This window comes from Strix aluco, chromosome 1 (genome assembly GCF_031877795.1).
Source record: "Strix aluco isolate bStrAlu1 chromosome 1, bStrAlu1.hap1, whole genome shotgun sequence".
NCBI lineage: Eukaryota > Metazoa > Chordata > Aves > Strigiformes > Strigidae > Strix > Strix aluco.
In genome coordinates, this window is record NC_133931.1 from 150,207,174 (window position 1) to 150,232,654 (window position 25,481).

Below are 25,481 nucleotides of genomic sequence, written 5' to 3' on the forward strand. Positions count from 1 at the left end.
GTTCTGGAGGTAACTATGAGACATTCAAATTTAGTTTCAGTTACTAAAGTATGAAAGCATTTTGTTCCACCTTCAAAGCAAATCTTACGTACCATAGCAGAGGCATTCCAAGATCTCCATAGTACCAAAAGATACAGCTGTTTTAGAAAGGCTTGAAAGTCCTGAGAGGTGTTGGTAGTTTATTACACCTTTATGTGGTGGGGATCAATCAGTTTGGAACAGCAATACAAGCAATTCTATCCCAGCCGTTCCTCTCAGTTCCTGTCATTACCCAGTGCTTGTTCCAGTTTCAGAAATCAAATTATTTGCGGGCTTTTAGTGTCAGCACTGCACACAAGAACATCTACCATGTTCCTGCCTCCTACAATTCCTACTGACTTGTTTAATTTTATTTAAACAACCTCCACCATGATCAAATCCATCACCACTTGAGTTTACCAGTTAGCGCATAGTTAATGAACAAATAAATAATACGTACCTGGTAGGAAAAGCCTATTAATCCCTTACCAAGCAAAGTGACATATCTGTCCATGTTTTCTCTGCTGCACACTGGACAAACTGGTTGTATGGACACAATTACCAAAATATTTCAAAAACATTCCAATTCAACATATTAAAGATTCCTTTGTGTCTCTTCTCTTTACATGCTTCTGATCCTGAAGTCTTTTTGCCTGTCTTTATTTCGTCCTCCATTTTTCAAAAATAAAGTCCTACTTAATAGCACTATATAATTTTTGTTTTGTCTTCAGTGAAGTTCATTCATTCTGGAATAAATACATGTTCAACACGACTGATGTTCTTCCGATTACGTGAAACAATACACAAGTAAACAAGGAAGAGAAGACACAACAATGCCGTAGCTGTGAGGAAGATGAGGAGCCCAGCGAATAAAGAAGGTTTCAGAGGTACTTGGATCAGCTTGCCTTCTGCTGGAATCATGTTCGTGAGGCTTAACATGTAACCAAGTGACCATGCTATACTGCTGTTACCAACCTGAAATAAAGACAGAAGAGTCCTATTCCCATGGACTTCCCAGTCAAAGAAAAGAGGTTCCAAAAGTTCAACTGCTGATACTGGCAACTGCTCTTTAAATTAGCAAAGAGAAAACTTTAGCGGAGCATGCAAAGAAGATACAGAATCATTTTAAATTACCCTTTTTTTTGTAGTTTCAGAGGATGCTACTAAAATTGGTCAGTAAATTGGGGTAAAGAAGTGAGATACAGGCATTAGATGGATGGCTATAAGGATGTGTAGTACATATACAGACAGCCAGTTAGGGGATTTTCTGTGCAAGAAACACACTTTAAAAAAAAAATAAAATCAGCACTACTGTGCTAATTCCTAGAATTAGACCCTCATCTTAGCCAAATCCTAAAATGTTATTTAGTTCAAGCAAACAAAAAACCCCACAAAGAATCCCACTGACACAGACAAAGAGGAGGCCTCCCCAAAGCAGCAACTCCATTCATCATCTTTTGTTTCATGATTCGTTTTTTGCCTGCAAATGAACCAGCACTAGGCTCTTCCATTTAAAAAATAAACATAAGTGGAAAACTACTTAGGAACAGGTGAAACAAAAGCAAAGGGGTTATGTTTGTATTCGCTCCATGGTCCTCCCATTTTGCTCTCTTTCCCCACTTCTAACTTGAGCAAGAGTTTCAGTTTTCCACTGTCTTTTTCATTAAATCATCATCCTGCCACTTGACAAGCACAGGATCAAAGGGTGAGGACAGAGCATCCCTTGTCCTCTTCCCACATATCCAGGCTCCAATAATGGTTTGCCTATTTATATAAAACATGTAAGTACACATCACTGCCTTCTACAAATCAAACTACAACTTAAAAAAAAAATCTGTTGTTAAGAGTGAAAAAATAAGGCATTTGAAGAGGTGTCAGTAGAACTCATTAAACAAGGGCTAGCCTAGAGGGCCAGCTACAAGATATGTATTTGGTTTGCACTATAGCATAGATTGCTTTCTTTTTCAAAGGGCCTGCACCACCTTCAAATCACTCCAGGTAGTTCTAGGGTATACTACAGGACAGACAAAGCTGAAGTTGTGCTCTTCTACAACAGCCAGCTCTCCCAAACTCATTTGGCTTTCCATCTTTATTACAGGCCATCTCACTCTGCAGCTACAGAGACGAGTTTGTCTGAATGGCTGCCCATAGGTAGTTTGCTTAAATTTGGGAAAGCAAATTTGGGAAACCAAACCTCTTTGGTTATTCTTGTATAAAAAGCATCATGATGAAGTTGAGGGATGAACTTTAATAAATGAATGAATGTCTTTAATGAACAGTTTTAAGCAGTCAGCTACTGATTGTAGGAGGCCACAAGAGCCTATAATATTTGGTCCTTTTTGTAGTTATGTATATCTTAATATCTTTTGTTTAACTGATAAAAAGAAAGCTACAGCAACCCAAACTGGAATATGACAGGTGAGCAAAGAGGTAAGATGGATAAAGATAGTTTTTCATTGCCGAGAGGGGGGAAAAACTCATTTTGAGGTTTAGAACATTTGCAAATCATCCAGCTCTAGATCTCGCCCAGATCTTAGCATTGGATTAAGGTTCTTTTCATTAATTAAAAGGAAATATGCTCCTAGCACAGGCAAAAAAAAATCCACCCTCCACTCTTGGAGAAACCGTGCTGTTATCTCTAGGGCAGCTTAGCTGAACAGTTAACATTAGGTCTCGTTATTTTAGTAGGGGCAGATCTATTTAAGAGAATGTAGTTTTTCCTTTTGGAGTTTCATGATTACCCTAGTGTAAAACCTAGGTAACAAAGTGTTAATTTCAAATAAGCCTTTTGGGTTTTTATTTTGCTCAGTATTTTTATAGTCTTGGCTAAATACAGAAAAATGTTGCTGTGTTTGGTTGCTCCCATCTGCTGGGGACAATACAAGATATATTTAAATTCTGAGATGAATCCATCCCCCACCAGGCCCAGATTAACATCCCAAAGTAAGCTCTCTGCTGATTTCCTGGTAGAAGAGCTAAACTCTGGACACTCCTCCAGAGCTGCTAATGGTTCTCCACCAGAGGACAAAATAAGGCAAGAAAATCCTGATTGATTCCTTAGTGCACCAGTAACAGATACAACTGTTCAGAAAACATTGCTTACAATTTCCAATTCACAGCTTGCCAGCATACCCTGCATTTAAGAATACTTCGTGAAGATCTACAACCTATTCTTTTGTTGGTTTTGCATGCAGGTGCTGAAGCATATCCAGACTGTACAGAGATTAAAAGATGGTCTGGGACAAGGTTTTAGAATAAGGCTCTGTACGGTAGCAGAGAGGAAAAGATGGAGTCAGAGCACTGTGGGGACCACACTTCTTGATGTAACAGCCAAGCTTAGATAAGTTGCCATCCCTTCTGATTTGAAAGCAAAGATTTCTTAGCAGTAGCTTTAGAAAGGACATATACAAGTTTGTTCCAAGCACTCTATTTTTTAGGAGAAAAACTGAGGTCAGGGAAGAGAGGAATGCAGCTATTACACAAATGTTGTAAGCCTTCTCTCTCTGCCAACTGAAAGCCAATACCCCATCAATATACATTCTTATTTCAGAGAACCAGATTACGGCCAGCTGAGGATGAAAACTGCCCTAGTTGCTTCAACACCACTCACTGACTACAAACCAGCTCTGCTGGTTCCCCCAAGGATCTGCCAGCAGACAGAAGAGTGGGATTTCTCCTATCCAACTTAGCAGAGTTAGCTCAAACTGACCTTGACTGGTGAGGTGTTTCAGTCAGATCACTGCCACTACTTCAACAAACTGGGCAAGGTTTAAAACACAATTATTTGATCCTTTCTTAAAGCTCTTTAAAAGAATCTAGGCAGCATCTCCAAGTAATGCTGCAGCCTCTGGAACAAGGCTGAAATTGCTACTGAGGCTGGAAAAGTGGCTTTGTCTTATACCAAAGATTTGACAGTCATTTACAAAGGCTGTTTACAGCCGTTATACATTTTTGTAGGCTGCTGCATCTTCTGTCTCCTCCTAAACTTCTTTGGATTAAAATAACAGTAGGAGGAAATAATTATTACTCACCTCCTTTTGAAAATGTATCTGTGGCCAAGTTTCTGCATCAAAGTTGTAACCATGTACAAGCAAGTAATAAATGAAACTGGCTGAAAAACAGTAGGATCTAGCATATATTTCTTCAAATTTAGGCAGCATAAACTGGAGCTGAAAGCAAAAAGATTTTTAAAAACATGTAAATTATGAAAAAATGCTTTTGTTTTTTAACTAGAGACTACTTTGGATTCTACTTAGAATTTATTAGCATTTTTCAGAAACAAAATTGTGGACTAGATACAGAGATTTAGAAAAAGAAAGACCCTGACAGTGATATAGCTTATGTGGTAAAAAATTAAAATAAAAATAAAACTGCAGATAAAAGATTGATAATGTTATGGTTCCTAAATTTTATATGCTATCTTTACAGCATGGTTATATCTGTGGAATGGAATTTCAAAACCTAGCATGCTAGAAATACTACATGGTTTGAAGCACAGTGGGGAAACAAATGTTGAGGTTGATACAGACTTCTGAAGAGTTCTGAATACTTGCCCAGTCCATGTTCTTTTTATATCTCCCTTTTACAGATACAAAATAAAAAATAAAAAAATAAAATCCAAACAACCCACTTACCTGTGCCCAGCTCTGTGAACAGAAAAACCACATACTTGAATTGAAGTCAGCTAGGGAAAAGTGCCCAGATAAATTCAAAGCATTAATGGTATAGTAGAATCCTGAGAAAGCCTATAGAAAAGGAGTAGATGACAGGTCTGTTACTTTCAGAACTACAGAAATCAAAAGCAAGAAAGCTCGAAATGCTGTGTTTGCAAACCTACCACAAAATTCCCTTTAACTTTTGGCCGATGTATTCCATTAAATGGACAGTCTTCTCCATCTCTGCAAGCAGTGAAGTTAAACAATAAGGAAACCATCTCCTGGCACAGACCTGGGTCTCCTGTTCCATGGAAGTTCACAAGCTGGTTTGGGTAGTAATTTGCTGGTCTCAGAGACTGTGTACAAAGGCTGCCAGAGAAGTACTTCATCGCTAACGCAGTATTGTAATTCTGAGGGTAACATGGATTACCTACATTGGAACTGGTGTTTGATTTCTGGAAAAAAACAAACAAAAAAACCCAAACAATAAAGGCTACTCAAACACAAGAAAGACCTAATTTGACATTGACTACGAGAATCTTTCTAAACCACATATGCATGTATTTTTGTTCTCTCTCTGCCATGGCTGATCAGTACAACATTGCTGATTGTTGTAATTCATTGGAACTCCTTTCTCAAAAATCACTGGCAAGATCAGCAAAAGGCTTACAGGACTAGTTGGGCCTTCTTGTCAAATGGTACAAAACTCACCAATTTTTAACAAATATGAAGATCTATGTATAAAACCTAAGTGTGTTTGCCCACAGCTAAGCACAACAGAGCTCTTATTAGGGTCTCCAAACTCCACCAAAGGGAAGCGAACACAAGCCTAAGAACCTGCTCAGACAATTACTGAACACCTGCAAGAGCAACATAGCAAAGAACCTGAAACGGACCTGAAGCAGCAATGCTAAAAGCCTTTTCTCAGCTTCATCTCTCCCATAGCACTGGAAGCTGTGAGTGTAGACATTGTAGTTGTAACCATACAACTTCACTTGCAAGGTGCTATTGAAGTTCTCCTGAGGCTCCTCTGAGATAAATGAAATTTGAGTGGAAGCTCCTCCAAGGTCCAGTGCACCCATAGTTTCTTTTCCATAAGGATGGACCCATGTCCTCCAAAGGTTTCTCTACATGTAAAAATAAAAACAAGGCCAATTAGAAATATCATCTGCTTGGTCTCCCTTCAAGCTTTTCTACTCTTTACGTAACTTTTTGAGATCCCCCGCCCCCCGGCTTTATCCTGCACCCTTTCAAAAAAATCTTAGCTCCAAGGAAAACATGCAGATGTTTTTTACATAAGAGGGTTGTACTTTTACAAAGCAAAATAATCTTGAAAGATGGAAAATGGAATGCAGTCTAGCTTTCAACTCAGAGGACAGCACAATGATCAAAGCCCAGGACTAGCCAGATCAGTATCTGTACTAGAATGCAGGGAATTGAAGTCCAGATACCCATGAGATCTTGAACAAATCTGGATGGAAATAGCATGGAGATTTGCTTGTTTCAAGGCAAGAAGAATTATTAAAGGAATAGAATATTAAGAGATCACACAGGAAAGGAGAGTGAAAAACACAGAAAAGTCGAATGAAAGCTCCCTAATCTGCACATTTCCTTCGCTGAAACTGCAGTGGCAATAAATCTGATCTATTCAGCTGGCATTTTTCCCTATTACCCAAAACATCCCCCAAATTCTGTGTTTGATGTGCATAGTCACAGTGCAAAATATAGATTTTGTATGACTATCTATCTCGATATTTACTGTAGTATTATTTACTGAGCATGATGATATGAACGTATACATAAGAAGGGAAGAGAAACTTTATGGGCTAGTAAATATACTCACAAGAAAATTCTACAGTGAAAGATTCCCATTAACAGCCCCTAGAAGAATTTGACTCCTAGCCCACTGTCACAAAAACAGTGAAAATTTCTCTCTCCTACTAGTGATATTCTAACATGAAGATCTTCACACAACTCTCTATACTAAACTGGCTTCACAGCGTTTTGTAGTCCTTATGAATCTGCCATATGGAATTTGATATTTGGATTGTTAAAATTCACATGCGTGTTGGGCTTGTGAGTGGCGGGTTTTTGGTAACAGGGGAGGGGGCTACAGAGGTGGCTCCTGTAAGAAGCTTCTCAAAGCTTCCCAGCTCCAAGTCAGACCCACCTCTGGCCAAGGCTGAGCCAATTAGCAATGGTGGTTGTGCCTCTGTGATAACATATTTAAGAAGGGGAACCTAGGAGAAGGAGGGCTGTGAGGGAGATACCTATGCAGACACTGAGGTGAGTGGAAGAGAGGAGGGGGTGGGGAGGTGCGCTGGAGCAGAGACCCCCCTGCAGCCCATGGTGAGAGGGCAGCCTGTGCCCCTGCAGCCCATGGAGGTCATCGGTGGAGCAGATGCTGACCTGCAGCCCATCAGGACCCCACACAAGAGCAGAGATGGCTGTGCCTGAAGAAGGCCATAAACCTGAGGGAAGCCCCCGCTGTTGTAGTTTGTTGCTGGGAGGACGGCAGCCTGTGGGAGGGACCCATCTTGGAGCAGTTTGTGAAGAGCTGCAGCCCATGGGAAGGACTCATGTTGGAGGAAGTTCATGGAGGACTGTGTCCCGTGAGAGGGACCCCACGCTGGAGCAGGGGAAGAGCGCAAGGAATCCTCCCTCCAAGGAGGAAGGAGAAGCAGAAACAACAGTGATGACCTGACCACAACCCCCATTCCCTGCCCCCCTGCACTGCTGGGTGGGAGAAGGTAGAGAAATCAGGAGCAAAGCTGAGCCCAGAAAGAAAGGGAGGGGTGGGGGGAAGGTGTTCTTAAGATATGGTATTTCTCACTGCCCTACTCTGTTTAGAAAATTAAGTGGTCGTGTTCAAATTAAATTGGTGTTCTTTTTCTTCACCAGTCAAGTCTGCCTTTTGCCCATGACCATAATGAGTGAGTCATTCCCCCCCCCTTGTCTCGATCACCGAGTCTTTTGTTTTATTTTCTCCTCCCCATCCCTGAGGGAGAAGGAGTGAGCAAGGCTGCTTTGCTGCCCTCTGGGCTTAAACTACCACATGCTAGAAGACTGACATCACGCTGAAGTTCATGATGTCGTTTTTGTTGCATGAAATGCACACAACAAGAAAAACTCTTCCAGAACATGCGATTCCAACACTGTTTTTCTTAATTTTGCTAGAGTCAGTAACACATTCACCATGAGCTATCATTCAGATCACCCACAACTAATCCCTGCTTATTAATTGCCAGGATTTAACAGGAACCATCCAACTAGGACAGCTAACAATACTCAGGGGTTTGGCTGAAATTTCTTTCAATCTAGCAAGACTATCTGGAAGAAGTGCACTTAATGCTAAGGGCAGCACACTGCTGACATGAACGCAGATGAGCAGTTTCTGATCATCTTGGTACAGCTTTTACCAGGAATGAAATTATACTGAGTATCTCTATATAAAAAGGGACCTTCTAATACATTTGACTCACTCTGAGGCTCCTGCCTGACCCTATTTCTGAGTTCAAGGACAGGATAAGTATCTTTATATTGGTATCACTTCGTCTGCACAAGATAGTTGGTATCACAGCCCACTGCTCATAGCCTGCAGCTTTTCAGCAGTATCAAATGAGTGTATATAAGTGACTTCTGGCTCAGCTGAGGCACATTTGGCCGCATCAACTTAACCACTTTCACTACTTCAGTCTTGTCTGCTTAAGACAAGAGAGCCAACACTGCCAAACAATTTGGAGACCCCTAAGCTGTGCAGATCCTTCACCAGTAGAAGCTGCAGGGACAGCAATCACCTGAGGAAGTCACAGAAAAGCAGAAGAAAACATCTTTAGTTGGCACCACTGTCACACTTAACATACTAATGCATTTAAGAGCAATGCAACTTCTGTTTCTAGGTAAGGCATCTGATACCATTTAGGTAAGAGCCCTGTTTCACGGGTCAACAATTTTACCTTTGCCATATCACATTCTTGTAACATCATATTCTTTGATTTATGCTTGCTTTGTTCTATTACTGCCACAAAAATACCATTACATGTTTCAGTGCAAAATGAAAGTTATAGCTATGATGTTTTAACAGGCATGTCCTCTCAAACTTCTCATTTATAAGAGAGAAACAGTGAAAAGAAAAGCATGCATTTTTTTCCACACACCTCTAAGAAATTGCCCATTAAATAGTTGGCCGTTATCCATCCATACACCCCTTCCTCTTGCCCAGTTATGATTTGAGCACCCCTAAATTCAAAAGGTTGTGCTCTGAAGTAGCTTTGAATGCTTGCAAGGACTTCATTGGCTGCCGTTTCATTTTGCAACCTAAGCAATTCACAAAACATGAGACACTGAGCATCTGGAAAGGCAATTTCATATTTATTGTTCACTGACTAGCAATTCAAGAAATCTCCTACAATCACCTAATAAAGAAACAGACGTGGTTTCCCTAAAGGGGAAGCTTATGACAGGGAACAGCAAAGTATCCAGCATTGCTTCAGCAAGGAACTCCCCCACTATGTACAAACTTCACTCTTTATCATACAAGTGCATGGGTGCCTTGTTTCTTACATATACTTTTCTTTTTAGTAAACTGAGGGCTTATATGAGAGCTGCTGGTTAAAACAGTCCTGGAGCCTTTCTTCCCACTCTGTTTAGCCACAGAACAAATACAAAAAGCCAGTTTGTGCTAGGGCTAAAGCCACAGACAGACCCCAAAAGCCACATTACACCACATTCACACTCAGAAAACTCTGCAGTGTCTAGCTTTAATCTGCCTTTGCTGCCCACGGATAAGCACAAACATTATCTGTTTATATAACACTGAATTTTAAGACAGATGTGGAAGAGAAAATTAAACTCTTGCCTTCTCCAGAATAAAGCGAGCATTTCTTTTCAATATAGCATAACAGAGGATTTTTATACAGCCCTGCTTTCCCTATCAAAAAGGTTAATTAAATTAAATTGGCTGGGCCCCATTTCCTTTTGAGATGGCCAGTTTCCAATGGACAAAAATGCATCCAGTACATTTTTCACATTCTGTTTTCAAAGACTGCTATGCTAGTATGCATACAGAGGAGTTAAAGTTTCTGCCATACCTCAGTAGTCTCATGCCAGCTGTAGCCCCCAGATAAACAGAAGTGTTTTTATGCAGATGAACTGGTATTCTCTCCTTGACTTTATTCAGACAGTCATCAAAGGGTTTAACAAGAGCTCCAGGGTTACTCTCATAGCTAGAGATACCAGGGCCTTAAAAGAGAACAAGTAGATTGATTTCATTCTGCTTTGCCAACTGCAAATTAGCCCAATTAGCAAACAGGTGTTAAGAGAAAGAGATTTCCCCCTTCCCTCCTGTAATTACAAACAAGGATAGGATGGTTGAAAACTACAAGTGCTTAAGAAGTAAACAATGTAGGGACTGTCTCAGCTGTGTGAGACAGAGAAGATATTTGCAATCTGCTCACCTGTATTTCCTTGTGTGTACATATACAGCTATAGTATCATACCTAGAGTAAGATACACAGTATAACCACATAACAACACAAAGACAGCAATGCTATATTCATGAAGAAAATAGGTTTACTCATGACAGATACTGTAGAAAATAGCATTTCTAATGGATATAAGATTTCTCTGATCTGCTAAAGTATAGAAAATCCCTCCTTCCACAACCCAAGACAAAGATTTCCCATCTGGTTTGCCACAACTGTTGTGGATACCATGGCACCTCTACAGCTCTCTGCTCTCAACTGAAAAGAAAGTAAAGAAGCTTCTGCAAGGAATTGCTGGTGAAATTTCAAGATGCATACAAATGTCTCTTGAAGTAACAGAGGTCCAAGTCTAGGCTGGTGCATGAACTACTAAGTATTTCACAGCTTTCCAAATTTCCAAAGCCTTAAAATAACAGGAATGAGAGTTACACCATGCTGCATAAGGCATAACTATTTGAATAATTAACATCAAAGTCTTTCCTCCCTTGCTCAACACTCCAAGGACCAGCAGGACCTCAACTTGTTCAGGCTCAAGTTGGGTGTGAATATAAACATTCCTTACTCAAATTCCCTAGCTGAGGAAGTCACACAGGGAGAAATCCAGGCAATCCCATGAAGCCTCACAGAGAACAACTCTGCCAGAACTCCATCTAGTTCTCCTGTAACAGCCATCTCTCTCACAACTTGATCCCAAGCTAAGCAAAAGGCGGCTCTTGCAGAGTTAAAATGAGAAACCATTTATGTTCATCCACATTGCATTGATAAAAACAGAAGAAACAGACTCCACACTCCACCACTCCCTTTTCCACAGTATGAACTTAAACACTACCATGTCATCATTAGCTGTTCACAGCCCTGGTTTGGAATAAGACTTTCTAAAAGTCTTAAGTCTAGCACAGGCAGGCTTGAGGCTGGAAGAACAGCTGTTACTAGTGGAAATTGCAGCAACTGCTGTTTTCTGTCCTCAGCAACTGCTGCTGCCTCACACTCCCTCCGCTGCAGCAACCTCTATCTCCTGGTGTTCAGACAGGGCAGGTCACAAGGCAGCGACCATTTTCTTCTGAACAGCTGCCTGCTTTGCGGATGCTTAGAGCCTGACCAGGACAGATTAACTGCACTATATAGAAAGGGTTTTGATTTGGGGATGGCTTGTATACACAGAGGCAGAGGTACCTAATAAAGGCAGAAATAAAATTATAAAACCACCACGGAAGTTACAGATCAGTTGATCATTTGACTTTCAAGTTTAATAGGTATGTGAAAGTCTGCCTCTCAGTATGGCCAGACCCATCCCCCAGTTTAAGTGCTCAAGGCTGCCCCCCACAGCTTGGTTGGGGACCTCTCCCACGAGCCCACTCTCCTCCAGCGCAGTCACCCAAGACTGGAGCAGGGAACCCTAGTGATTTTGTAGATTGGAGGATGAGTACTTTGGTTGAACATGGTTAAGGGTTCTCTAGACCTGAACAGTTCACAGTAATTTGGACTCCTCTGTTTTGCAATTTTTTATATTCCCTGGACATAAAACAAAATCTAAACCAATTAAAACAAATTCACAAAGTACTTGTCTGTCATTTTCCAAGAAGAATAATGCAGTTTCTCTGTGCATTTTTGATACACCAGGATTCCTAAAGGCAACGTTCCTAACGAGTCAGGACATGAGCCAGCAGAGCGTACCCCCCCACCTCGGCAGGCTGGCTGCCATTCCTGCAGTCTGTAAGGACACATCATCAGGCACATGACAGTGTATTACTTCTGTGCACGTTACAGTTGCTTTCCTTTCCTTGTTCTAAAATTGCTAAGAATGTCCACACATATATTTAACACTGAAGATAGAAATGTTGGTGCTCTTAAGAAACCATTGCCTTCTACTCATCTCCTAGTTACTCATGGACCTCTATGGTTACATCTCTGGCATCTATTTCCAGACACAAAGAGGGATGCAGGATTTTGCATGATCATGACTGAGAGAGCAGGAAAGGGAAAAATTCTCTTTGAACACCACAGTTATTATCAGAGATCAACAAAATCTGCACCAAGACCTCCTGAGTTGCCCCACCTTCTCTACTTACCTAACTTGCAAACACAAACCAGTACACTTAACAAAGCAGTATTGCTGAAGGCAGTATCTTAGAGGATAATCTAAAGCTCATTTAACTCAGAGTAGCAGAATTTACGAAGTTTAGCTTCCTGCAGAAACCCCTTATGGACTAGCTAGTTTAATAATGTGAATTTCTCTCCCCTGCCTGGCCACCTGTCTTCATAGAATGTGTGGAATTTGGGTATCTTTGAAAGCTTAGTCAAATGTCACTGAAGTTGACTAAGAGATTCAAAAGCTGTTATGAAGGAATCCACAACAAGCTATTAAAACATATACTTAACCATACAGGAGTATAAGCAAAAGTCAGTCTAGTCTGCATCCTCTCTGAGATAAATCAATGCAAAACTTCAGACAAAAGACAAGGCAGGTAGCCAGTGGTACTTTTTGTGGGACACCTTCTAGCAGTGCACAACTACAGGTCTTCCTGAGCCAAAGGCCAGAACTGCATATCTGGTACAACTATGACATCTTGTCAGAAACAGTTCTGCAATTTAGCTGTTTTACTTGATAATTTTATTAGACACTTCCTAGTTCTGTAGTATGGAGAAGCTCCTCCTGTTCACCCTCTGCATGCCTTTCATAACTTCCCCTCAGTTGCCTCTAATCCCAGATGAACCACGCAAGCCTTGTTTCTCTAGGAATCCTGACTCAAACAGCAGAAATTTTTTTAAACATCTCTAAGATGTCTGGAAAATAAAAACTAATTTGTCAAACTCCTATAGCATAGCTGACACTCATTTTTGCCTCCATCAAAGTTAATGGATAACATCAAAGACTTTTTATTCTGAGCTATTTTTAAATATATTTTATACTTTCCTTTTAAAAGAATTTATTTCAGGGCCCAAGGCCTAAACATTTACAGGGCCTGATTCGCTGTACATTGAATTCTGTCTGCACCAATCATGCACTGCAGTGGAGTAAATCAAGTTTAGCTACAATTTCCTCTCTCCATTGCAGATTAGAACAGTCTGCTCTATCAGTAGGAGTAGGACTGATACTGACAGATATAGACACCATCTTAACAGTTCTCGCTCCCCAGCACTGAAAAGGGAACACAGCAGAAAAAAAAAAAAAAAAAACAAAAAAACAACACAGTATAAGCTTTCAGATATCCTCTTCTTGGAGGCTTGAAAGAAATAAGGAACTTCCATTTGAGCTCACCTTTCACATTGCACTTGAAGGTTTGGCTTACGACTCCCGTGTCATTTTCTTTTTCTGCTGGCCATTCATAGACATAGACTGTAGTCCGAGAGGATCCAGCATCAAGGACTATTCCATACTGGGGAGAAAAAAACCCCACACTAGATCAAGAAACAAAAAGTGACGCTTAAAGGCCCATACACAGCTGTACTTCTCTGCACCATCAACACTTTAGAAAATGTATGCACAGTATATTTACAAGAGAGATTAATTCTAGTGTTAGGCACTTAGGCACGAATCCAACAGCCAAGCACAGAATGAATCTGGCTGCAAAACAAAGAACTTACTAAATATCTTCAATAATGATTTCAGTGGGGATGGAGAATGCTCATCTCTTTTCAGCATCAGGTTCAAAATCCACACTGACACATAGATAACACTGTGTTAGGACCTGATTTTGCAGCGAGTTCATTTCCCATTACCCCAGCTATACTCCCTGGACATAGAAGGGTTTGATACCTAAGCACAGGCTTTAGATTCAAGGATGCACAAGGGATCCATAAAGCTACGAGCAAAGAGGTAAAGTACATAATAGTCCACAGTCAGAATGATGTAACAAGTCTGGTTCTCTTCTAATTGCCCATAAACCTCTCCCTTTGAGTGGTTTAGGCAGTCCACCTGAGAGTTTGCCACTGAAAACAGGCTGTGGCAGAGTGTGAGACAGCAAAGAGGGAATCAATATTACCCCTTGTTTATTTATGAAACAAATGAGAAATATTTAAGTGACTTGCCCCAGGTCAATTGGACTCTGTGCGATTAAGGCCCAGGTTTCTCCATCCTGTTCCACTGCTCACCAGACCAGTCTTTCCCCCTTTCCCATCTTTTATGGCAGCAGAAAACTGTAGCAACTGGGAAGGCAAACTGCATGAAGGGAAGAAAACTGCAATTTTGCTCATCTTCTTTATGATCCATGAAAGTATGTTTAGCTGCCCCCCAACCTTCCAAAGTCATGTAACTGGCAAGAATCACACAGCGTAGGGTTCATTTCTCTGTCAACTTTTTTTCTTTTAAAAAAGACAGATGCCCAGGAGCCTGACAATACTGAAAAATGAGAGCCTCCATCTCGCTGCAAAGCAGTAAGAGCCCCTGCAGCAGGCCAATAAATTTCATCCCACTGCCTCCTCAGGGAGCCTCAAGTCTGACCGAGAAAGATCACTGCTTCAGGTGGCAAACCATTCAGCTTCCACACCTCATTAGTTCCCAGCTTCCGCAGTAATCCCACAAACTCCTGGCCCCCAAAGAACTACCAGCAATACCAGTCTAGTCTGCTTCCTAAAGGACTGTTAGATAATGAAAATTTCATTTATATTTATCCAGACGATACTTACCCTGATCAACTAAAAGGTGAAAGGCTCCACAGATACTATCAAACCACTATGCCATCAGGTTCCCTTCAAGTAACTACTTTAGCAAAGATACTTTGAGTGTATTTCCCCTCCTTGAAAGAGAGATGAGGACTCTGGAGACACATAGTACAGTAATGGTCAATCTGCTCAAGGGTTATTAGTTAAATCTAGTCTCCGTCAGCTCAGAGTGCCAACCATAAGCTACTTTTAAGTGCCAAACTTAACTACTTTTAGAGCTAACTATCATGCCCAAGTAGAGCTGGAAGATAATGGGAGTATTTTACCTCAGCTAACTGTGGGCCTTTTTGACCTACTTCCACCCTCTCCTGCATTTCCCAGCCTCCTTCCTGAAAGTAACAGATTTCAGGCCCAAAGAGTAGTGGTACACTTATCTGAACCAATGTGCAACTCACAATTTTATTTTCTTCCCCCTCCTATTTTCCTGTACAGCCTCTTGTTTCTTTTAAAAGAGATGCTCGTTTTTGAAAAGGACTCTTGGACCCATTTCAGGGTGACTCTTGAAGCTCCTCAGAACTGGTGTGAGTTCACTCTGTGTGAACTGGCTCACGCAGCCTCATGAAGTGGTGATCAGTGAGAGGTGTGCCAGATGTTAGGACTAAGATTAATCTTTAATTAGAAAGCCAGAAATGACAGAGGATGCAGCATTTTAAGAGGGTGAGAGAATTCTAAATGCCTTGTCTCAGCCTGCTGCCTAAGACAAACTGGTTGAGTTAAAATTCTTCAGTGACGTTACATTTCTATCCAGGTTGCAAGTCAGATCATCTTTGGCTGCCCTTTAAGGACGAGCAATGCCTTCCTGCTTTGAGATGCACTGTGTGGGACTGAGAGCACAGGGAAACCCTTATCCTGGGCTAGCAGCTATTAAAGAACAGAGCAACTTTTTCTCCCTCCCTTCGCCTCTACTTCAACTTTCCCACTGAGGATTTCTGTCATCTCTACTCAAACACCAGTGGAGAGAGATAAAGGCCTGGTGATTCCCTAACACCCAACAACTGCATCATCTAGTCAGTGGACTAGATTAGTCAGGACAAGCCAGGGAGGCAACATTAACCCAGAAAAGCTTCAGAGTTCTGGTTTCTAGTCCAGTGGAAGGGAGGGAAGGGAGGGAAGGGAGGGAAGGGAGGGAAGGGAGGGAAGGGAGGGAAGGGAGGGAAGGGAGGGAAGGGAGGGAAGGGAGGGAAGGGAGGGAAGGGAGGGAAGGGAGGGAAGGGAGGAAAGGGAGGAAAGGGAGGAAAGGGAGGAAAGGGAGGAAAGGGAGGAAAGGGAGGAAAGGGAGGAAAGGGAGGAAAGGGAGGAAAGGGAGGAAAGGGAGGAAAGGGAGGAAAGGGAGGAAAGGGAGGAAAGGGAGGAAAGGGAGGAAAGGGAGGAAAGGGAGGACTTAAAGGAAAATGCTTATTTTTGGGTTTATTGTTGCCCAATGTACCTCCAACACAGAAGTGACCATGCTGCCTACAGCATAAAGTAAATGTACCGCTTTGCTTCTTGGGTCTAGCAGAATACTATGACTACTGTACACACCAGAAGCTAAATAAAAACCAAGGTAACAGTAAAACAGACTTTTTCTCTAACGGTGTACTCATACATCTTTTTTTTGACTGCAACTGGGCTGACTAAAGAGACAACCACCGCTGTCCTATCAACTGTTTGTCCTTCCCTTGCAAGAGAGTACCCCTTGCTCACACAGCCACCTGTGTGAGTGACAACTATCTATACTGGTTCAGTGGCAGTTTCATGCTACTTGCTCAACAAATCTGGCTGTGGCCCAAACAGATAAAGGATATTCATATGAATAGCTTTGCAGGTACAGCCTGAAGAGCAGTAATCCCAACAGGGAACCAAGAACAAGCCTCAGGATTAATCACCTTTTCAGCCTGAATACCATACCCATAGGAGGATGTACAGATGCAGAAACCATTAAGGCAGGCACAGTTAGGATGGCTCACCTGCCTTCCAATCACTTTGGAAAACTGCCACGAGAAGCTAACAAGCTAAACCAGTTACAGGGAAGATGGAGGCCACAAAAGTGGATCCATGCTAGAAGCACCCTTCAGTTCAGCTACATAGGTTTGATCTACTTTTAATCAAGTATAACATCCACAAACAAGGCAAAACACTTCCTAAGAGCTAAAAGAGATGTGCAAAATTTAAGTGTAGAAAACTGTAGCACACGGAGAAGCATATTGAAGAAGCACAGTAATGAAGGGAGGGCTTTTTCTCTTTAGGGCACACAAAACATCAGTAGACAAACAAATTTTTTTGACTGGTACAAAAGCTCTTTACATTCAGAGCTAGCATCATCTACAATTCTGGACTTCTTCACAGGTCTGTCACTAAGGATGTTTGTGCTGTCTTCATCACTCTCCTGACTTCACGGCGTGTGCCAATGTGTCATGAGTTCTTTCAGTGCCTCAGCCCCATGCACATTGACAGGTCCTTCCTTCACAAATCACTAGCTGAATCTTCAGATAACCCAACCTCCAAGGAACCAAAATATTAATTTTGCAACAACACTTTAAAACATCAGTGGTGTAGCAGATAATTTGTCTCTTGTTTCACAAAGGAATGAACCTGGACACTCTCAACATGTGTCCTGGGAAAGAACTATTATGCCACAGATAATACAAACTCTAGTTATCCTTCAGTCGCCATTTTGGTTTCATGGAGAAGAGACAGAAGAAGAAGAACAAGGACATTTACAAAGAGTGGGTGTTTTCATCATGTTATTGCCATATTTAATTTTAATCGACCACTAACTTCAGGAGATTGCCATTTCCAGGCTCCATCATATCAACTAAGTACTGGAGGGTTTCACACTGGTGTACCAAGGCCCTCCTTCTGTTCCTGAAGAATTCCTTCTTGTGAGTGTTAATCATTCACTGAGAACTACACAGCATCTCAGGAATCAAACATAGGGTCCTCCATATTAACTGGGATTTTCTGCATTGGCAGGCTTACTGCCCCAAAAGAAATCCAAAGCCAAGGCACCTAGCAGAGGAACTGCCAGTCTTCCTCCAGAGCCAGCCATGAAGCCGTTGTGTTTCAGGAAGCAGACCTCCCCATCTAAACCAGCTCCAGATGGTCAAGGTGGGTCCGATGTTTGCTCAAAGAACAAGGCAGACAATTCTCTCATTCTGAATGTGAAACTGAATTAATGACAAACACAAGTGACATGCAGGCTGTGTTTTAGATAGTGGCTTCAGCCTACATGTCAGTCCAGTCTCGCCTTGCCTGAGAAGTGGCAGGATGTAAGGCTGCTGCAAGCACAGATTTGGGGCACAACAGGGAGTAAACTTGAGACACTGTGCCCCATGCAAGATCCCAGCACACACACACTGTGCCACACCACACAAACACATAAAACTGTCATCAGAATACAGCTTTACCCACTGTCTGACTCATACACCACCAAATGATTCTGACAAAGCCAAAGGTATTTATAATCCCATGAAGTGTAATGCGATATTAGCCTATTGCTATCAGTTTGTGAACTATCCAGTTAAATACATATGCAAAGGGAAAGGTAAAAAGGACTTCAAAGAAGGACCTGACGAGGTTTATAGGCTTGTAGCTATTGTGGGAAAAAACAGAGAACTCAAAATGCTGCACTGCACAGCTTCTCTAGAAGGCTAATTTCTACAGCTTTGTCCTCAGATGTGTAATTCTCTCATTGAAGAATCTGCACACGTACTCCAGCAGCACAAGGCAAAGCCTGAATTCCAGAGTATTTCAGCTTGTCTTTTTAGTTTGCTCTGCCCCTCATCATGAGCTACTTTGCCTCTGTTAATATCCAGCAAGTCCCAACATGTGGTAAATCATAAAGTACACACTTAACAGCCCAAATGCTTTTGATACACAGGAGCAGTTTGCAAAGATTTCGGCATAAACTTCCTAACTGTGCTTGGGGGCAGAATTTAAACTCTGTGTATTTCCCACTTCAAAATGATTTTAAAATTACTTCCAATCTCTGGCAAAAATAAAAAAGCAGTGGCATATTCTCCTTGTTTGGCCTCTCAGTCTTGGAGAGGATATTGTGTGATAGGCATCACAGACAGGGAATCAAGGAATGCCTTTCCTGCTTTGTCACTGACTCTGTGATCATGACCAATTCTCTTTTGCTCTCAGCTTCAGTTTTCCCATGATGAAGATGTGATTAAACATTAATTTATGGCTGTAAGCTCATTTGAATCACACCATAAAAATTAGTTTTGGAAGGAACATGATTAAATATCAGTTCAAAACATTGTTTTCCTTCCTTAGGCATTCTGAGACTTACCTTAAGCCCTGGGGAGAGGATCTGTTGCTGATTTATCTGAATTACTGCAATAGCAATGACAAGAACTATGCTTAGAAGAAGGAACACTTGGGCAACAACACTTGGGGTTCTGGTGAGCATCCTGAAACAACAAAAAGGGATACACTTAAGGAATGTGAAAGGATTCAGGGATTCCATCTTAAGGCTGGAAGCCCTGAACATCAGTTGAGACTCCTCATAAAATCTCGTCAACTAGATTACTCTACATGAAAATTCTGTGTTCTCCTCAAGAACTGCCTGATGTTTTGCTACCACTAACTTTTTATTGTCTAGAAGGGGTGTGTCAATATTGTCATGCTAATGATGCCAGATTTCACCCTCAGGCACCAGTCTGTTCATTTCCCACAGTGCCTACATGTAGATGCATGCTCACCATCTCCCACTGCCTCAGGAAATCAGAGCGATGGGCAGGCTGGGGCTAGTGCACACTCAGGATCCCATGGACGCCTACAACATAGACACAACCATAGCCATGTAGACACAATGCTGGCAGCTGCTGAGTACAGTTGGATGTTTCTGCCAAGGAGAGAAGGTCAGTGTCTATAATAGGTACAGGCTGCTTCAGCAAGAAACAAAAGAGGTTTTAAGAACATTGAAGTGGGCATCTTTCTTCTAACTGCTGATGTGTTCATGAAGTATGTTTGTGTGCATGCATATTAATGTGGAGCCTATTATTATCACTCTGCACTACACATAAAATATAAAAATATACCGTCTAATTCACAGATCTTGCAATGAAAAGTTACTAAATTAAGTAAATTAACATGTAGTTATGTTAGACAAACCCAAAGGTGACACAAAACATGCATGCTGATGATAAGGCTCTTTATATGTTCATTTCCTCTAGAAACGTTTTCTAGAATTCAGATGTGTCGTGTAATTTCTGTTCATCCTTTATTTTTGCATGTCCCTGGCCAGACAGCCCTTCACTCCAAAAGGCCTTTCGGTACTTCCAAGTACTGACAATCCCCATATCAAAAATTCTTATGCTCTACAGGGTTTGAGGAGGAAAGAGGTGGCTGATGGGAGATGGCAAGCTTAGAACTGTCAGAGGAACAGAAAACTAAGAACTTCCCTGCCTTTCTCATTTGCAGAAACCAGTTATTTTGGCATAGAAATAACAAGTTAGCCTGGCATGAACTATCCTGACTCCCATCTCCCATACTGACAGTAGAGTATACCAGTGGCTGTTCAGGGCTGCCCTGCCATTTCAGCAACTGCCAGTGCCAGTCTGTGCTGAGGACAGGAGCTAAAAGGTGGTCTACAGTCCATAGCCACAGCACGCTGGGTCAGCCCTGTTGGACCTGCAACACATGGCCTTCTCCTTAGCTCCAACCAGAGCCAAAGGCCTGAGGGAAAAGGCAGAACAAATGCTTCTAAACCCCATGGGTTCTTCAGCCTGTGCACCCATGGTCCAACATCTATGTTCACATTCAAAAGAGAAGCAAGTTATTTGTTTTGTTCTGGGACTAGCTTCACTCCGAGCTTTGCCCAGTGCTGCTGCTTTCCTTCTTTGTCTTCTGTTTTCTGTTGTGAAATCTAGCTCAGATTGGCTTTTGGAAACTCTTCATTTCAGCCTGACACATCTCACTTCCAGAACGTCATTTTTTACACTCCTTAGCCCCCTTTTCTAAATCCATATGGGCTACTTGTTTACTGCCAATCTACTCTTCCAATACTTTCCTTTCTTGGCTTGGTAACAGCTTTATTATCTTAATGATCAGCCAGTTTTAAGAGAAAATTACCAGCCACACTGATGATTTATTTACCATTGTCCACTGCTTTACTATACTAAGGCATTTAAACATCATGTACACTATGTATAAATGGTAGAATAAAATCTTATTTTTACTACTAGAAAATATGTTAACACCTAAGATGAATTCTCACTGTAACCTGCGGATGATATCAGGGCATACTAATTAGAAGCATTTATACAGATCAATTAGTTTTTTAAAAGAGACAGCAGATTTTAACTACACATTTATGAATAACCATCTGGATAAAATGTCTTTAGGGGGAGGAAAAAAATCTTTATCTTTCAACTGTACCCAGCGTTAGCTGTAACTGTAAAGTGACTGAAAGAAAACTATCTGCTTGTGACCTAATATATACCAGTCACTCCTGGATCAGAGCACTGATGTTCAGCACTAGAAAAAAATAAGTCATTATCAAAGAAAAAAACACTCATGGCAAATGACTTTTTGAAAAACAAAAGCATTACTAAAGAGCAAAGCAATAGCCACTATTATACTAGTGACACTTAAGAACACCCATGACGACTGCTGAAATATTTTCTGCTGCATCTGTTTGTAAAATGGAAATTGAAATCTTGGTTTGTTGCATTTCTCATGTGTTTCCCTGGTATTGGGATTTGTCTTTATCAGAGATTATTTCTCTTTTCAAAAATCTTTTTTGACAGGAAGCATATTGGGTAAGGGAGATCTCTTAATACATTCCTCATACAATCTTGTCCCATTGGCAATCAGGACAATTTCATCAGAGAATCTGTAAATCCTGGTTTAAGCAACAGCCTCTGTGTCAGTAGGACACCTTACACTCCATGCCCACTTGAAGTTGTCACACAGTTGACATCTTCACTATGTGAATCGTGCAAGATGCTGCAAGATTTCACATAACTGGATCAGAAGCACAGGGCTGTATTTACTGTTAGCTACACTCATCTAAGTCTCACACACATACCAGGCAGTACAGTCATACTTGTTCATTCACTGAAATCTGTAGAGATACCAGAGATGAGTTCATTCACTCCACAGTTTAAACAGAGTTGTAACAGAAGTAACTCTTACTAACATTGTCAGCAAAAAGCCCAATAAAAGATTTTAACAAAATATCAAAAGCAGTTGCATTCCATTATTAAAACAACATCATCCTGAAGCAAGAAACAGCATAAATACGTATTTTCCACATCCAATTAGGTACACTGGGCCACACAGGAGCATATTGGAAGGATCACTTTCTACACCTTATTTCAAAAGGAATTCCTGCCTGCAAAGTAAAATAGTCTAGACTTCTTCATGCCACCAACATTTTGAGATTAACTAGGTTAAATACACATCCGTATGAATGACTGCATATTATACGTTGAAATTTCTTTTCCCAAGTTACCTAAAACATCAAACCCTCTTATTTTAGGTACTGACCTGTTTGTTCATAGGGTGGGTAGACAAGCACCGTAAATATCTTTCTTCACACTACAACTGCGAGAGATACAAACACATTAGCATTTATTTAGAAGTGGTCTGCAATTGAATGTTTTTCAAATGCTGAAAAAAAGCCCCAAAACCCTAGCACCCGCAGCATTTTAAAACCCACAATGAAAACCTGTGAGGAGGTTTCACAGGCTTTCCTTCGGAGGAGAAATTAAGTAAAAACAAGCACATGGACCCCAAATTAGCGGCTGAACCTCAGAGCTTTCCCTCAGCTCACCGTCGTCCCGGGTGAGGAAGCTTCACACAACGACTATGATTTGCGAGAACGCACAAAGTTTTCCCCCCAAAAAACCGCGGAGAGACAGAGGGACACCCCAACCCCACTCCCCCCCCCAGCAGCGGCGGCTGCGCGCGCCCACCCCTCAGCCCCGCGGGGCGGCCGTTGGCGGGAAGCGGCCCCTCAGGCGGGCTGCCGCCCCTCAGCCCGGCTGCCGCCCCTCAGCCCGGCTGCCGCCCGTCCTCCCGCACCGTGCCAGCCCCGCGCCGCATCCCAACCTACCTCCCTAAACTGCGGCTTCCCCGCTCCGTCCCAGGCGAAGGAAAAAAGGCGGGGGGTGCACCCTCGGAGCGGGGAGGTGGCGATTGCGAGAGCCTCTCGCCCCGGTGGGGGTTTGCGGAGAGTCACTCGGTGGTTGCTCGCCCTCCGCTCCCGTATTTCCAAACAGATTAAAAAAACCCCAAGCAACCAAACAACTTGCAGTTAAAAAATCCGGGTGAATTGATTCAAGTGGAGGGAGAAGATCTGCGGCGAGTCGACACACCCGAGGCGTTACCGCACCCAGAGATGCGGAGGGGAAGCGGGAGGTGCGGGGCGAGGCCGCGCCTAGAGAGGGGTGCTGGGCGCCGCCGGGCGAGGAGGGCCCGGGGAGGGGGCCCGGGGCGCAGTCCCTGCCCGTCAGCCCGCCTCAGGCACTGCCGCTGTTGGACAGGCGCCAGCGGGGGGGCAGGTCGTGCAAAAACTCCCGCAACGCGGCCCTGTCTCCCTCCTCTCCCCCTCCATCAGCTGCTCTCTCCGGAAACGCGGATCTGGCGTTGCCTGCAGCTGATACAGCGGGATGTTGCTGGCTGTCCCTAAATCATACTCCTCAGTTCCCTCCCAAAGCAAAGGCAGAAAGGGTTTTGCCTACAGATGACACCGTGGGTGAAAGAATGGTACTGCCTCTTCTAAAAGGAACAAGTGCTTTCTCAGGAGGGCTTTTCTCAACCCTCAGAAATTAGCAGCCCTCAGGTCTCAGGGCTACCTTTCCATTCAAGTTCAAACGTAGTGGCACTACTTGTTTTGTAGTTTTGCAGAGTTCTTGCCAAACCTGGACTCTTCAGTGGAGCTAGCACATACCCAGAAACATACATAAAAGCAGTGTCACTGAGATCCTGCTCCCGTCACTGGTCAGACTTGTGTGATCAGCTACAGCCAAGGATCATCCTACAGCCTGCAGGATGGGGTTGCCAGAGGCATGAGCTCTGGAATCACAGTGAGACACTTCAAGCACTTTGCCACCATTTGCTTATTGTTCTAGGATTCAGATTCACATCATGTAAAAAACTAAATGCACCTCTTTGATTTCTCATAATAATCTTGATGAATTACAGTATCTTTGGCCTTTGAATAAAGAAAGGAGAACAAGGAATCAGCTGCAGCCTTCTGAGCATATGAGCATCCTTTCATAGTCTACTAATTTTGGGAGAGGAGGTAATTTCCTCTTTTTGATGACAATACATTATTAAAGCTGGTTTAATGATGATCTTGGTGGATCAGTTCAGCTATTGCCAGCACATGGACACAAAGCCTCTCATGCATCCTGATTCCCTGTCTGTTGCATGTAACTCCTTTCTTCTGTATCATTTCCATTCCTGTGACATCTTTGTCTTCTTCCATCAAAGGGTATTTGGTTTAATGCATGTAGTCTGACTGATTGTATTGGTCTGCTCAGCTGGGGCAGAATCTGTCTCAGGTATTCATTTGAAATGACAGGTGAGTTGGGTTGCTAACCCCACAGAAAAGCGTATTCTTTTTGCTACCACCAAACATAAACATTTTGAAATAAAAAATAAAACATTATATCCACTTCAACCAGTCCTACAATTAACCTCCGTCAGTGACTCAAATTTAATGCTTGCAACAAAAGAAAACCCTACCTTCTATATCATCTACTTCTATAAAAACAGACATAAGAGATTCTTTTTCTTTCTGCACCATTTCCGAGAGCTGGGCTGTTGCACGAACTGCTTTTCTTGTGACATTTATTGCTGTGCTAAAGCCATGATAGCAACATAATTGATATGGGCGATAAAATCCCCCAGCTGCTTTCAAAGTCCAGAACACTGATCCTGAATCAAATTGATTAGAAACGGGATTCCCCTCCAGGCCTGTCCAGTGTCTGTGGCATGGTAAGTGGCTTCATCCGTTCCTCTGCTTCAACCCTGGGGGCCTATCTTAGATCCACTACTTTATCTTCTTTTTTTTTCTCCTAAGCCTACCTCTTTGGCTTTTCTTCAGTTTTATCTGCAGCCCTATCTTCCTTTTTATAGTTCCTTTCACCTGATCCTCCATCCATTCCTCATTCCCTAGGCATAGATTAAACTTGATGCATTTTCCAAGCCTTCTCCAAGCCTGTAGCATGCATACCTCTCTGCTCCATCATTTCCTTTGCTGCAGCACCTTTTTCTCCCCATGCTTCAGGTATCCTTGTTTGAATGCATTTAGTGTAACTAACTGTATTGATTGGTTTTGCTTGGACAGAATCTGCCCCACGTGTCCATTTAAAAATGACAAATGAGCTGGATTGCTGACAGCCTGAAGGAAAAATTTATTGCCTTTGCTACCGATGAGCACACGTATGTGAAGTTAAAAGACAATGACTGATATTGGCAAATTCATAGATGAATACCAGTTGCCATGATCAATAGCAAATCTCTAGAAACTATAAAATATTATGGACATGAATAAAGTGTTTGTTACAGACACAGTTCTGCAATGCAGTTATGGTATCACATTTACACAGGCTACAGAGCAGATACTGCTCCATTTCCCTATACAGTGACATCAGGAGAGGGGATGGATGATTATACATCTCATGAGACCGCAGAACTGCAGCTGCTGCTTGTGCAATGCTCA

General features: G+C 42.2%; 1 protein-coding gene across 1 annotated transcript; it reads right to left on the bottom strand.

Moving 5' to 3' along the window:
• Nucleotides 1–759: 759 nt before the first annotated feature.
• ENTPD3 (ectonucleoside triphosphate diphosphohydrolase 3) lies at nt 760–22,983 on the bottom strand. Its single transcript, XM_074849649.1, has 11 exons — nt 22,866–22,983; nt 22,298–22,354; nt 19,095–19,215; nt 13,416–13,533; nt 9,764–9,914; nt 8,831–8,990; nt 5,570–5,800; nt 4,856–5,128; nt 4,653–4,763; nt 4,050–4,187; nt 760–993 (listed from the first exon to the last, which is right to left on the bottom strand). Exons 3-11 carry the CDS (start codon nt 19,212–19,214, stop codon nt 760–762), a joined length of 1,536 nt encoding a protein of 511 aa, XP_074705750.1. The 5' UTR covers nt 19,215; nt 22,298–22,354; nt 22,866–22,983.
• Between the last annotated feature and the right edge of the window lie 2,498 nt (nt 22,984–25,481).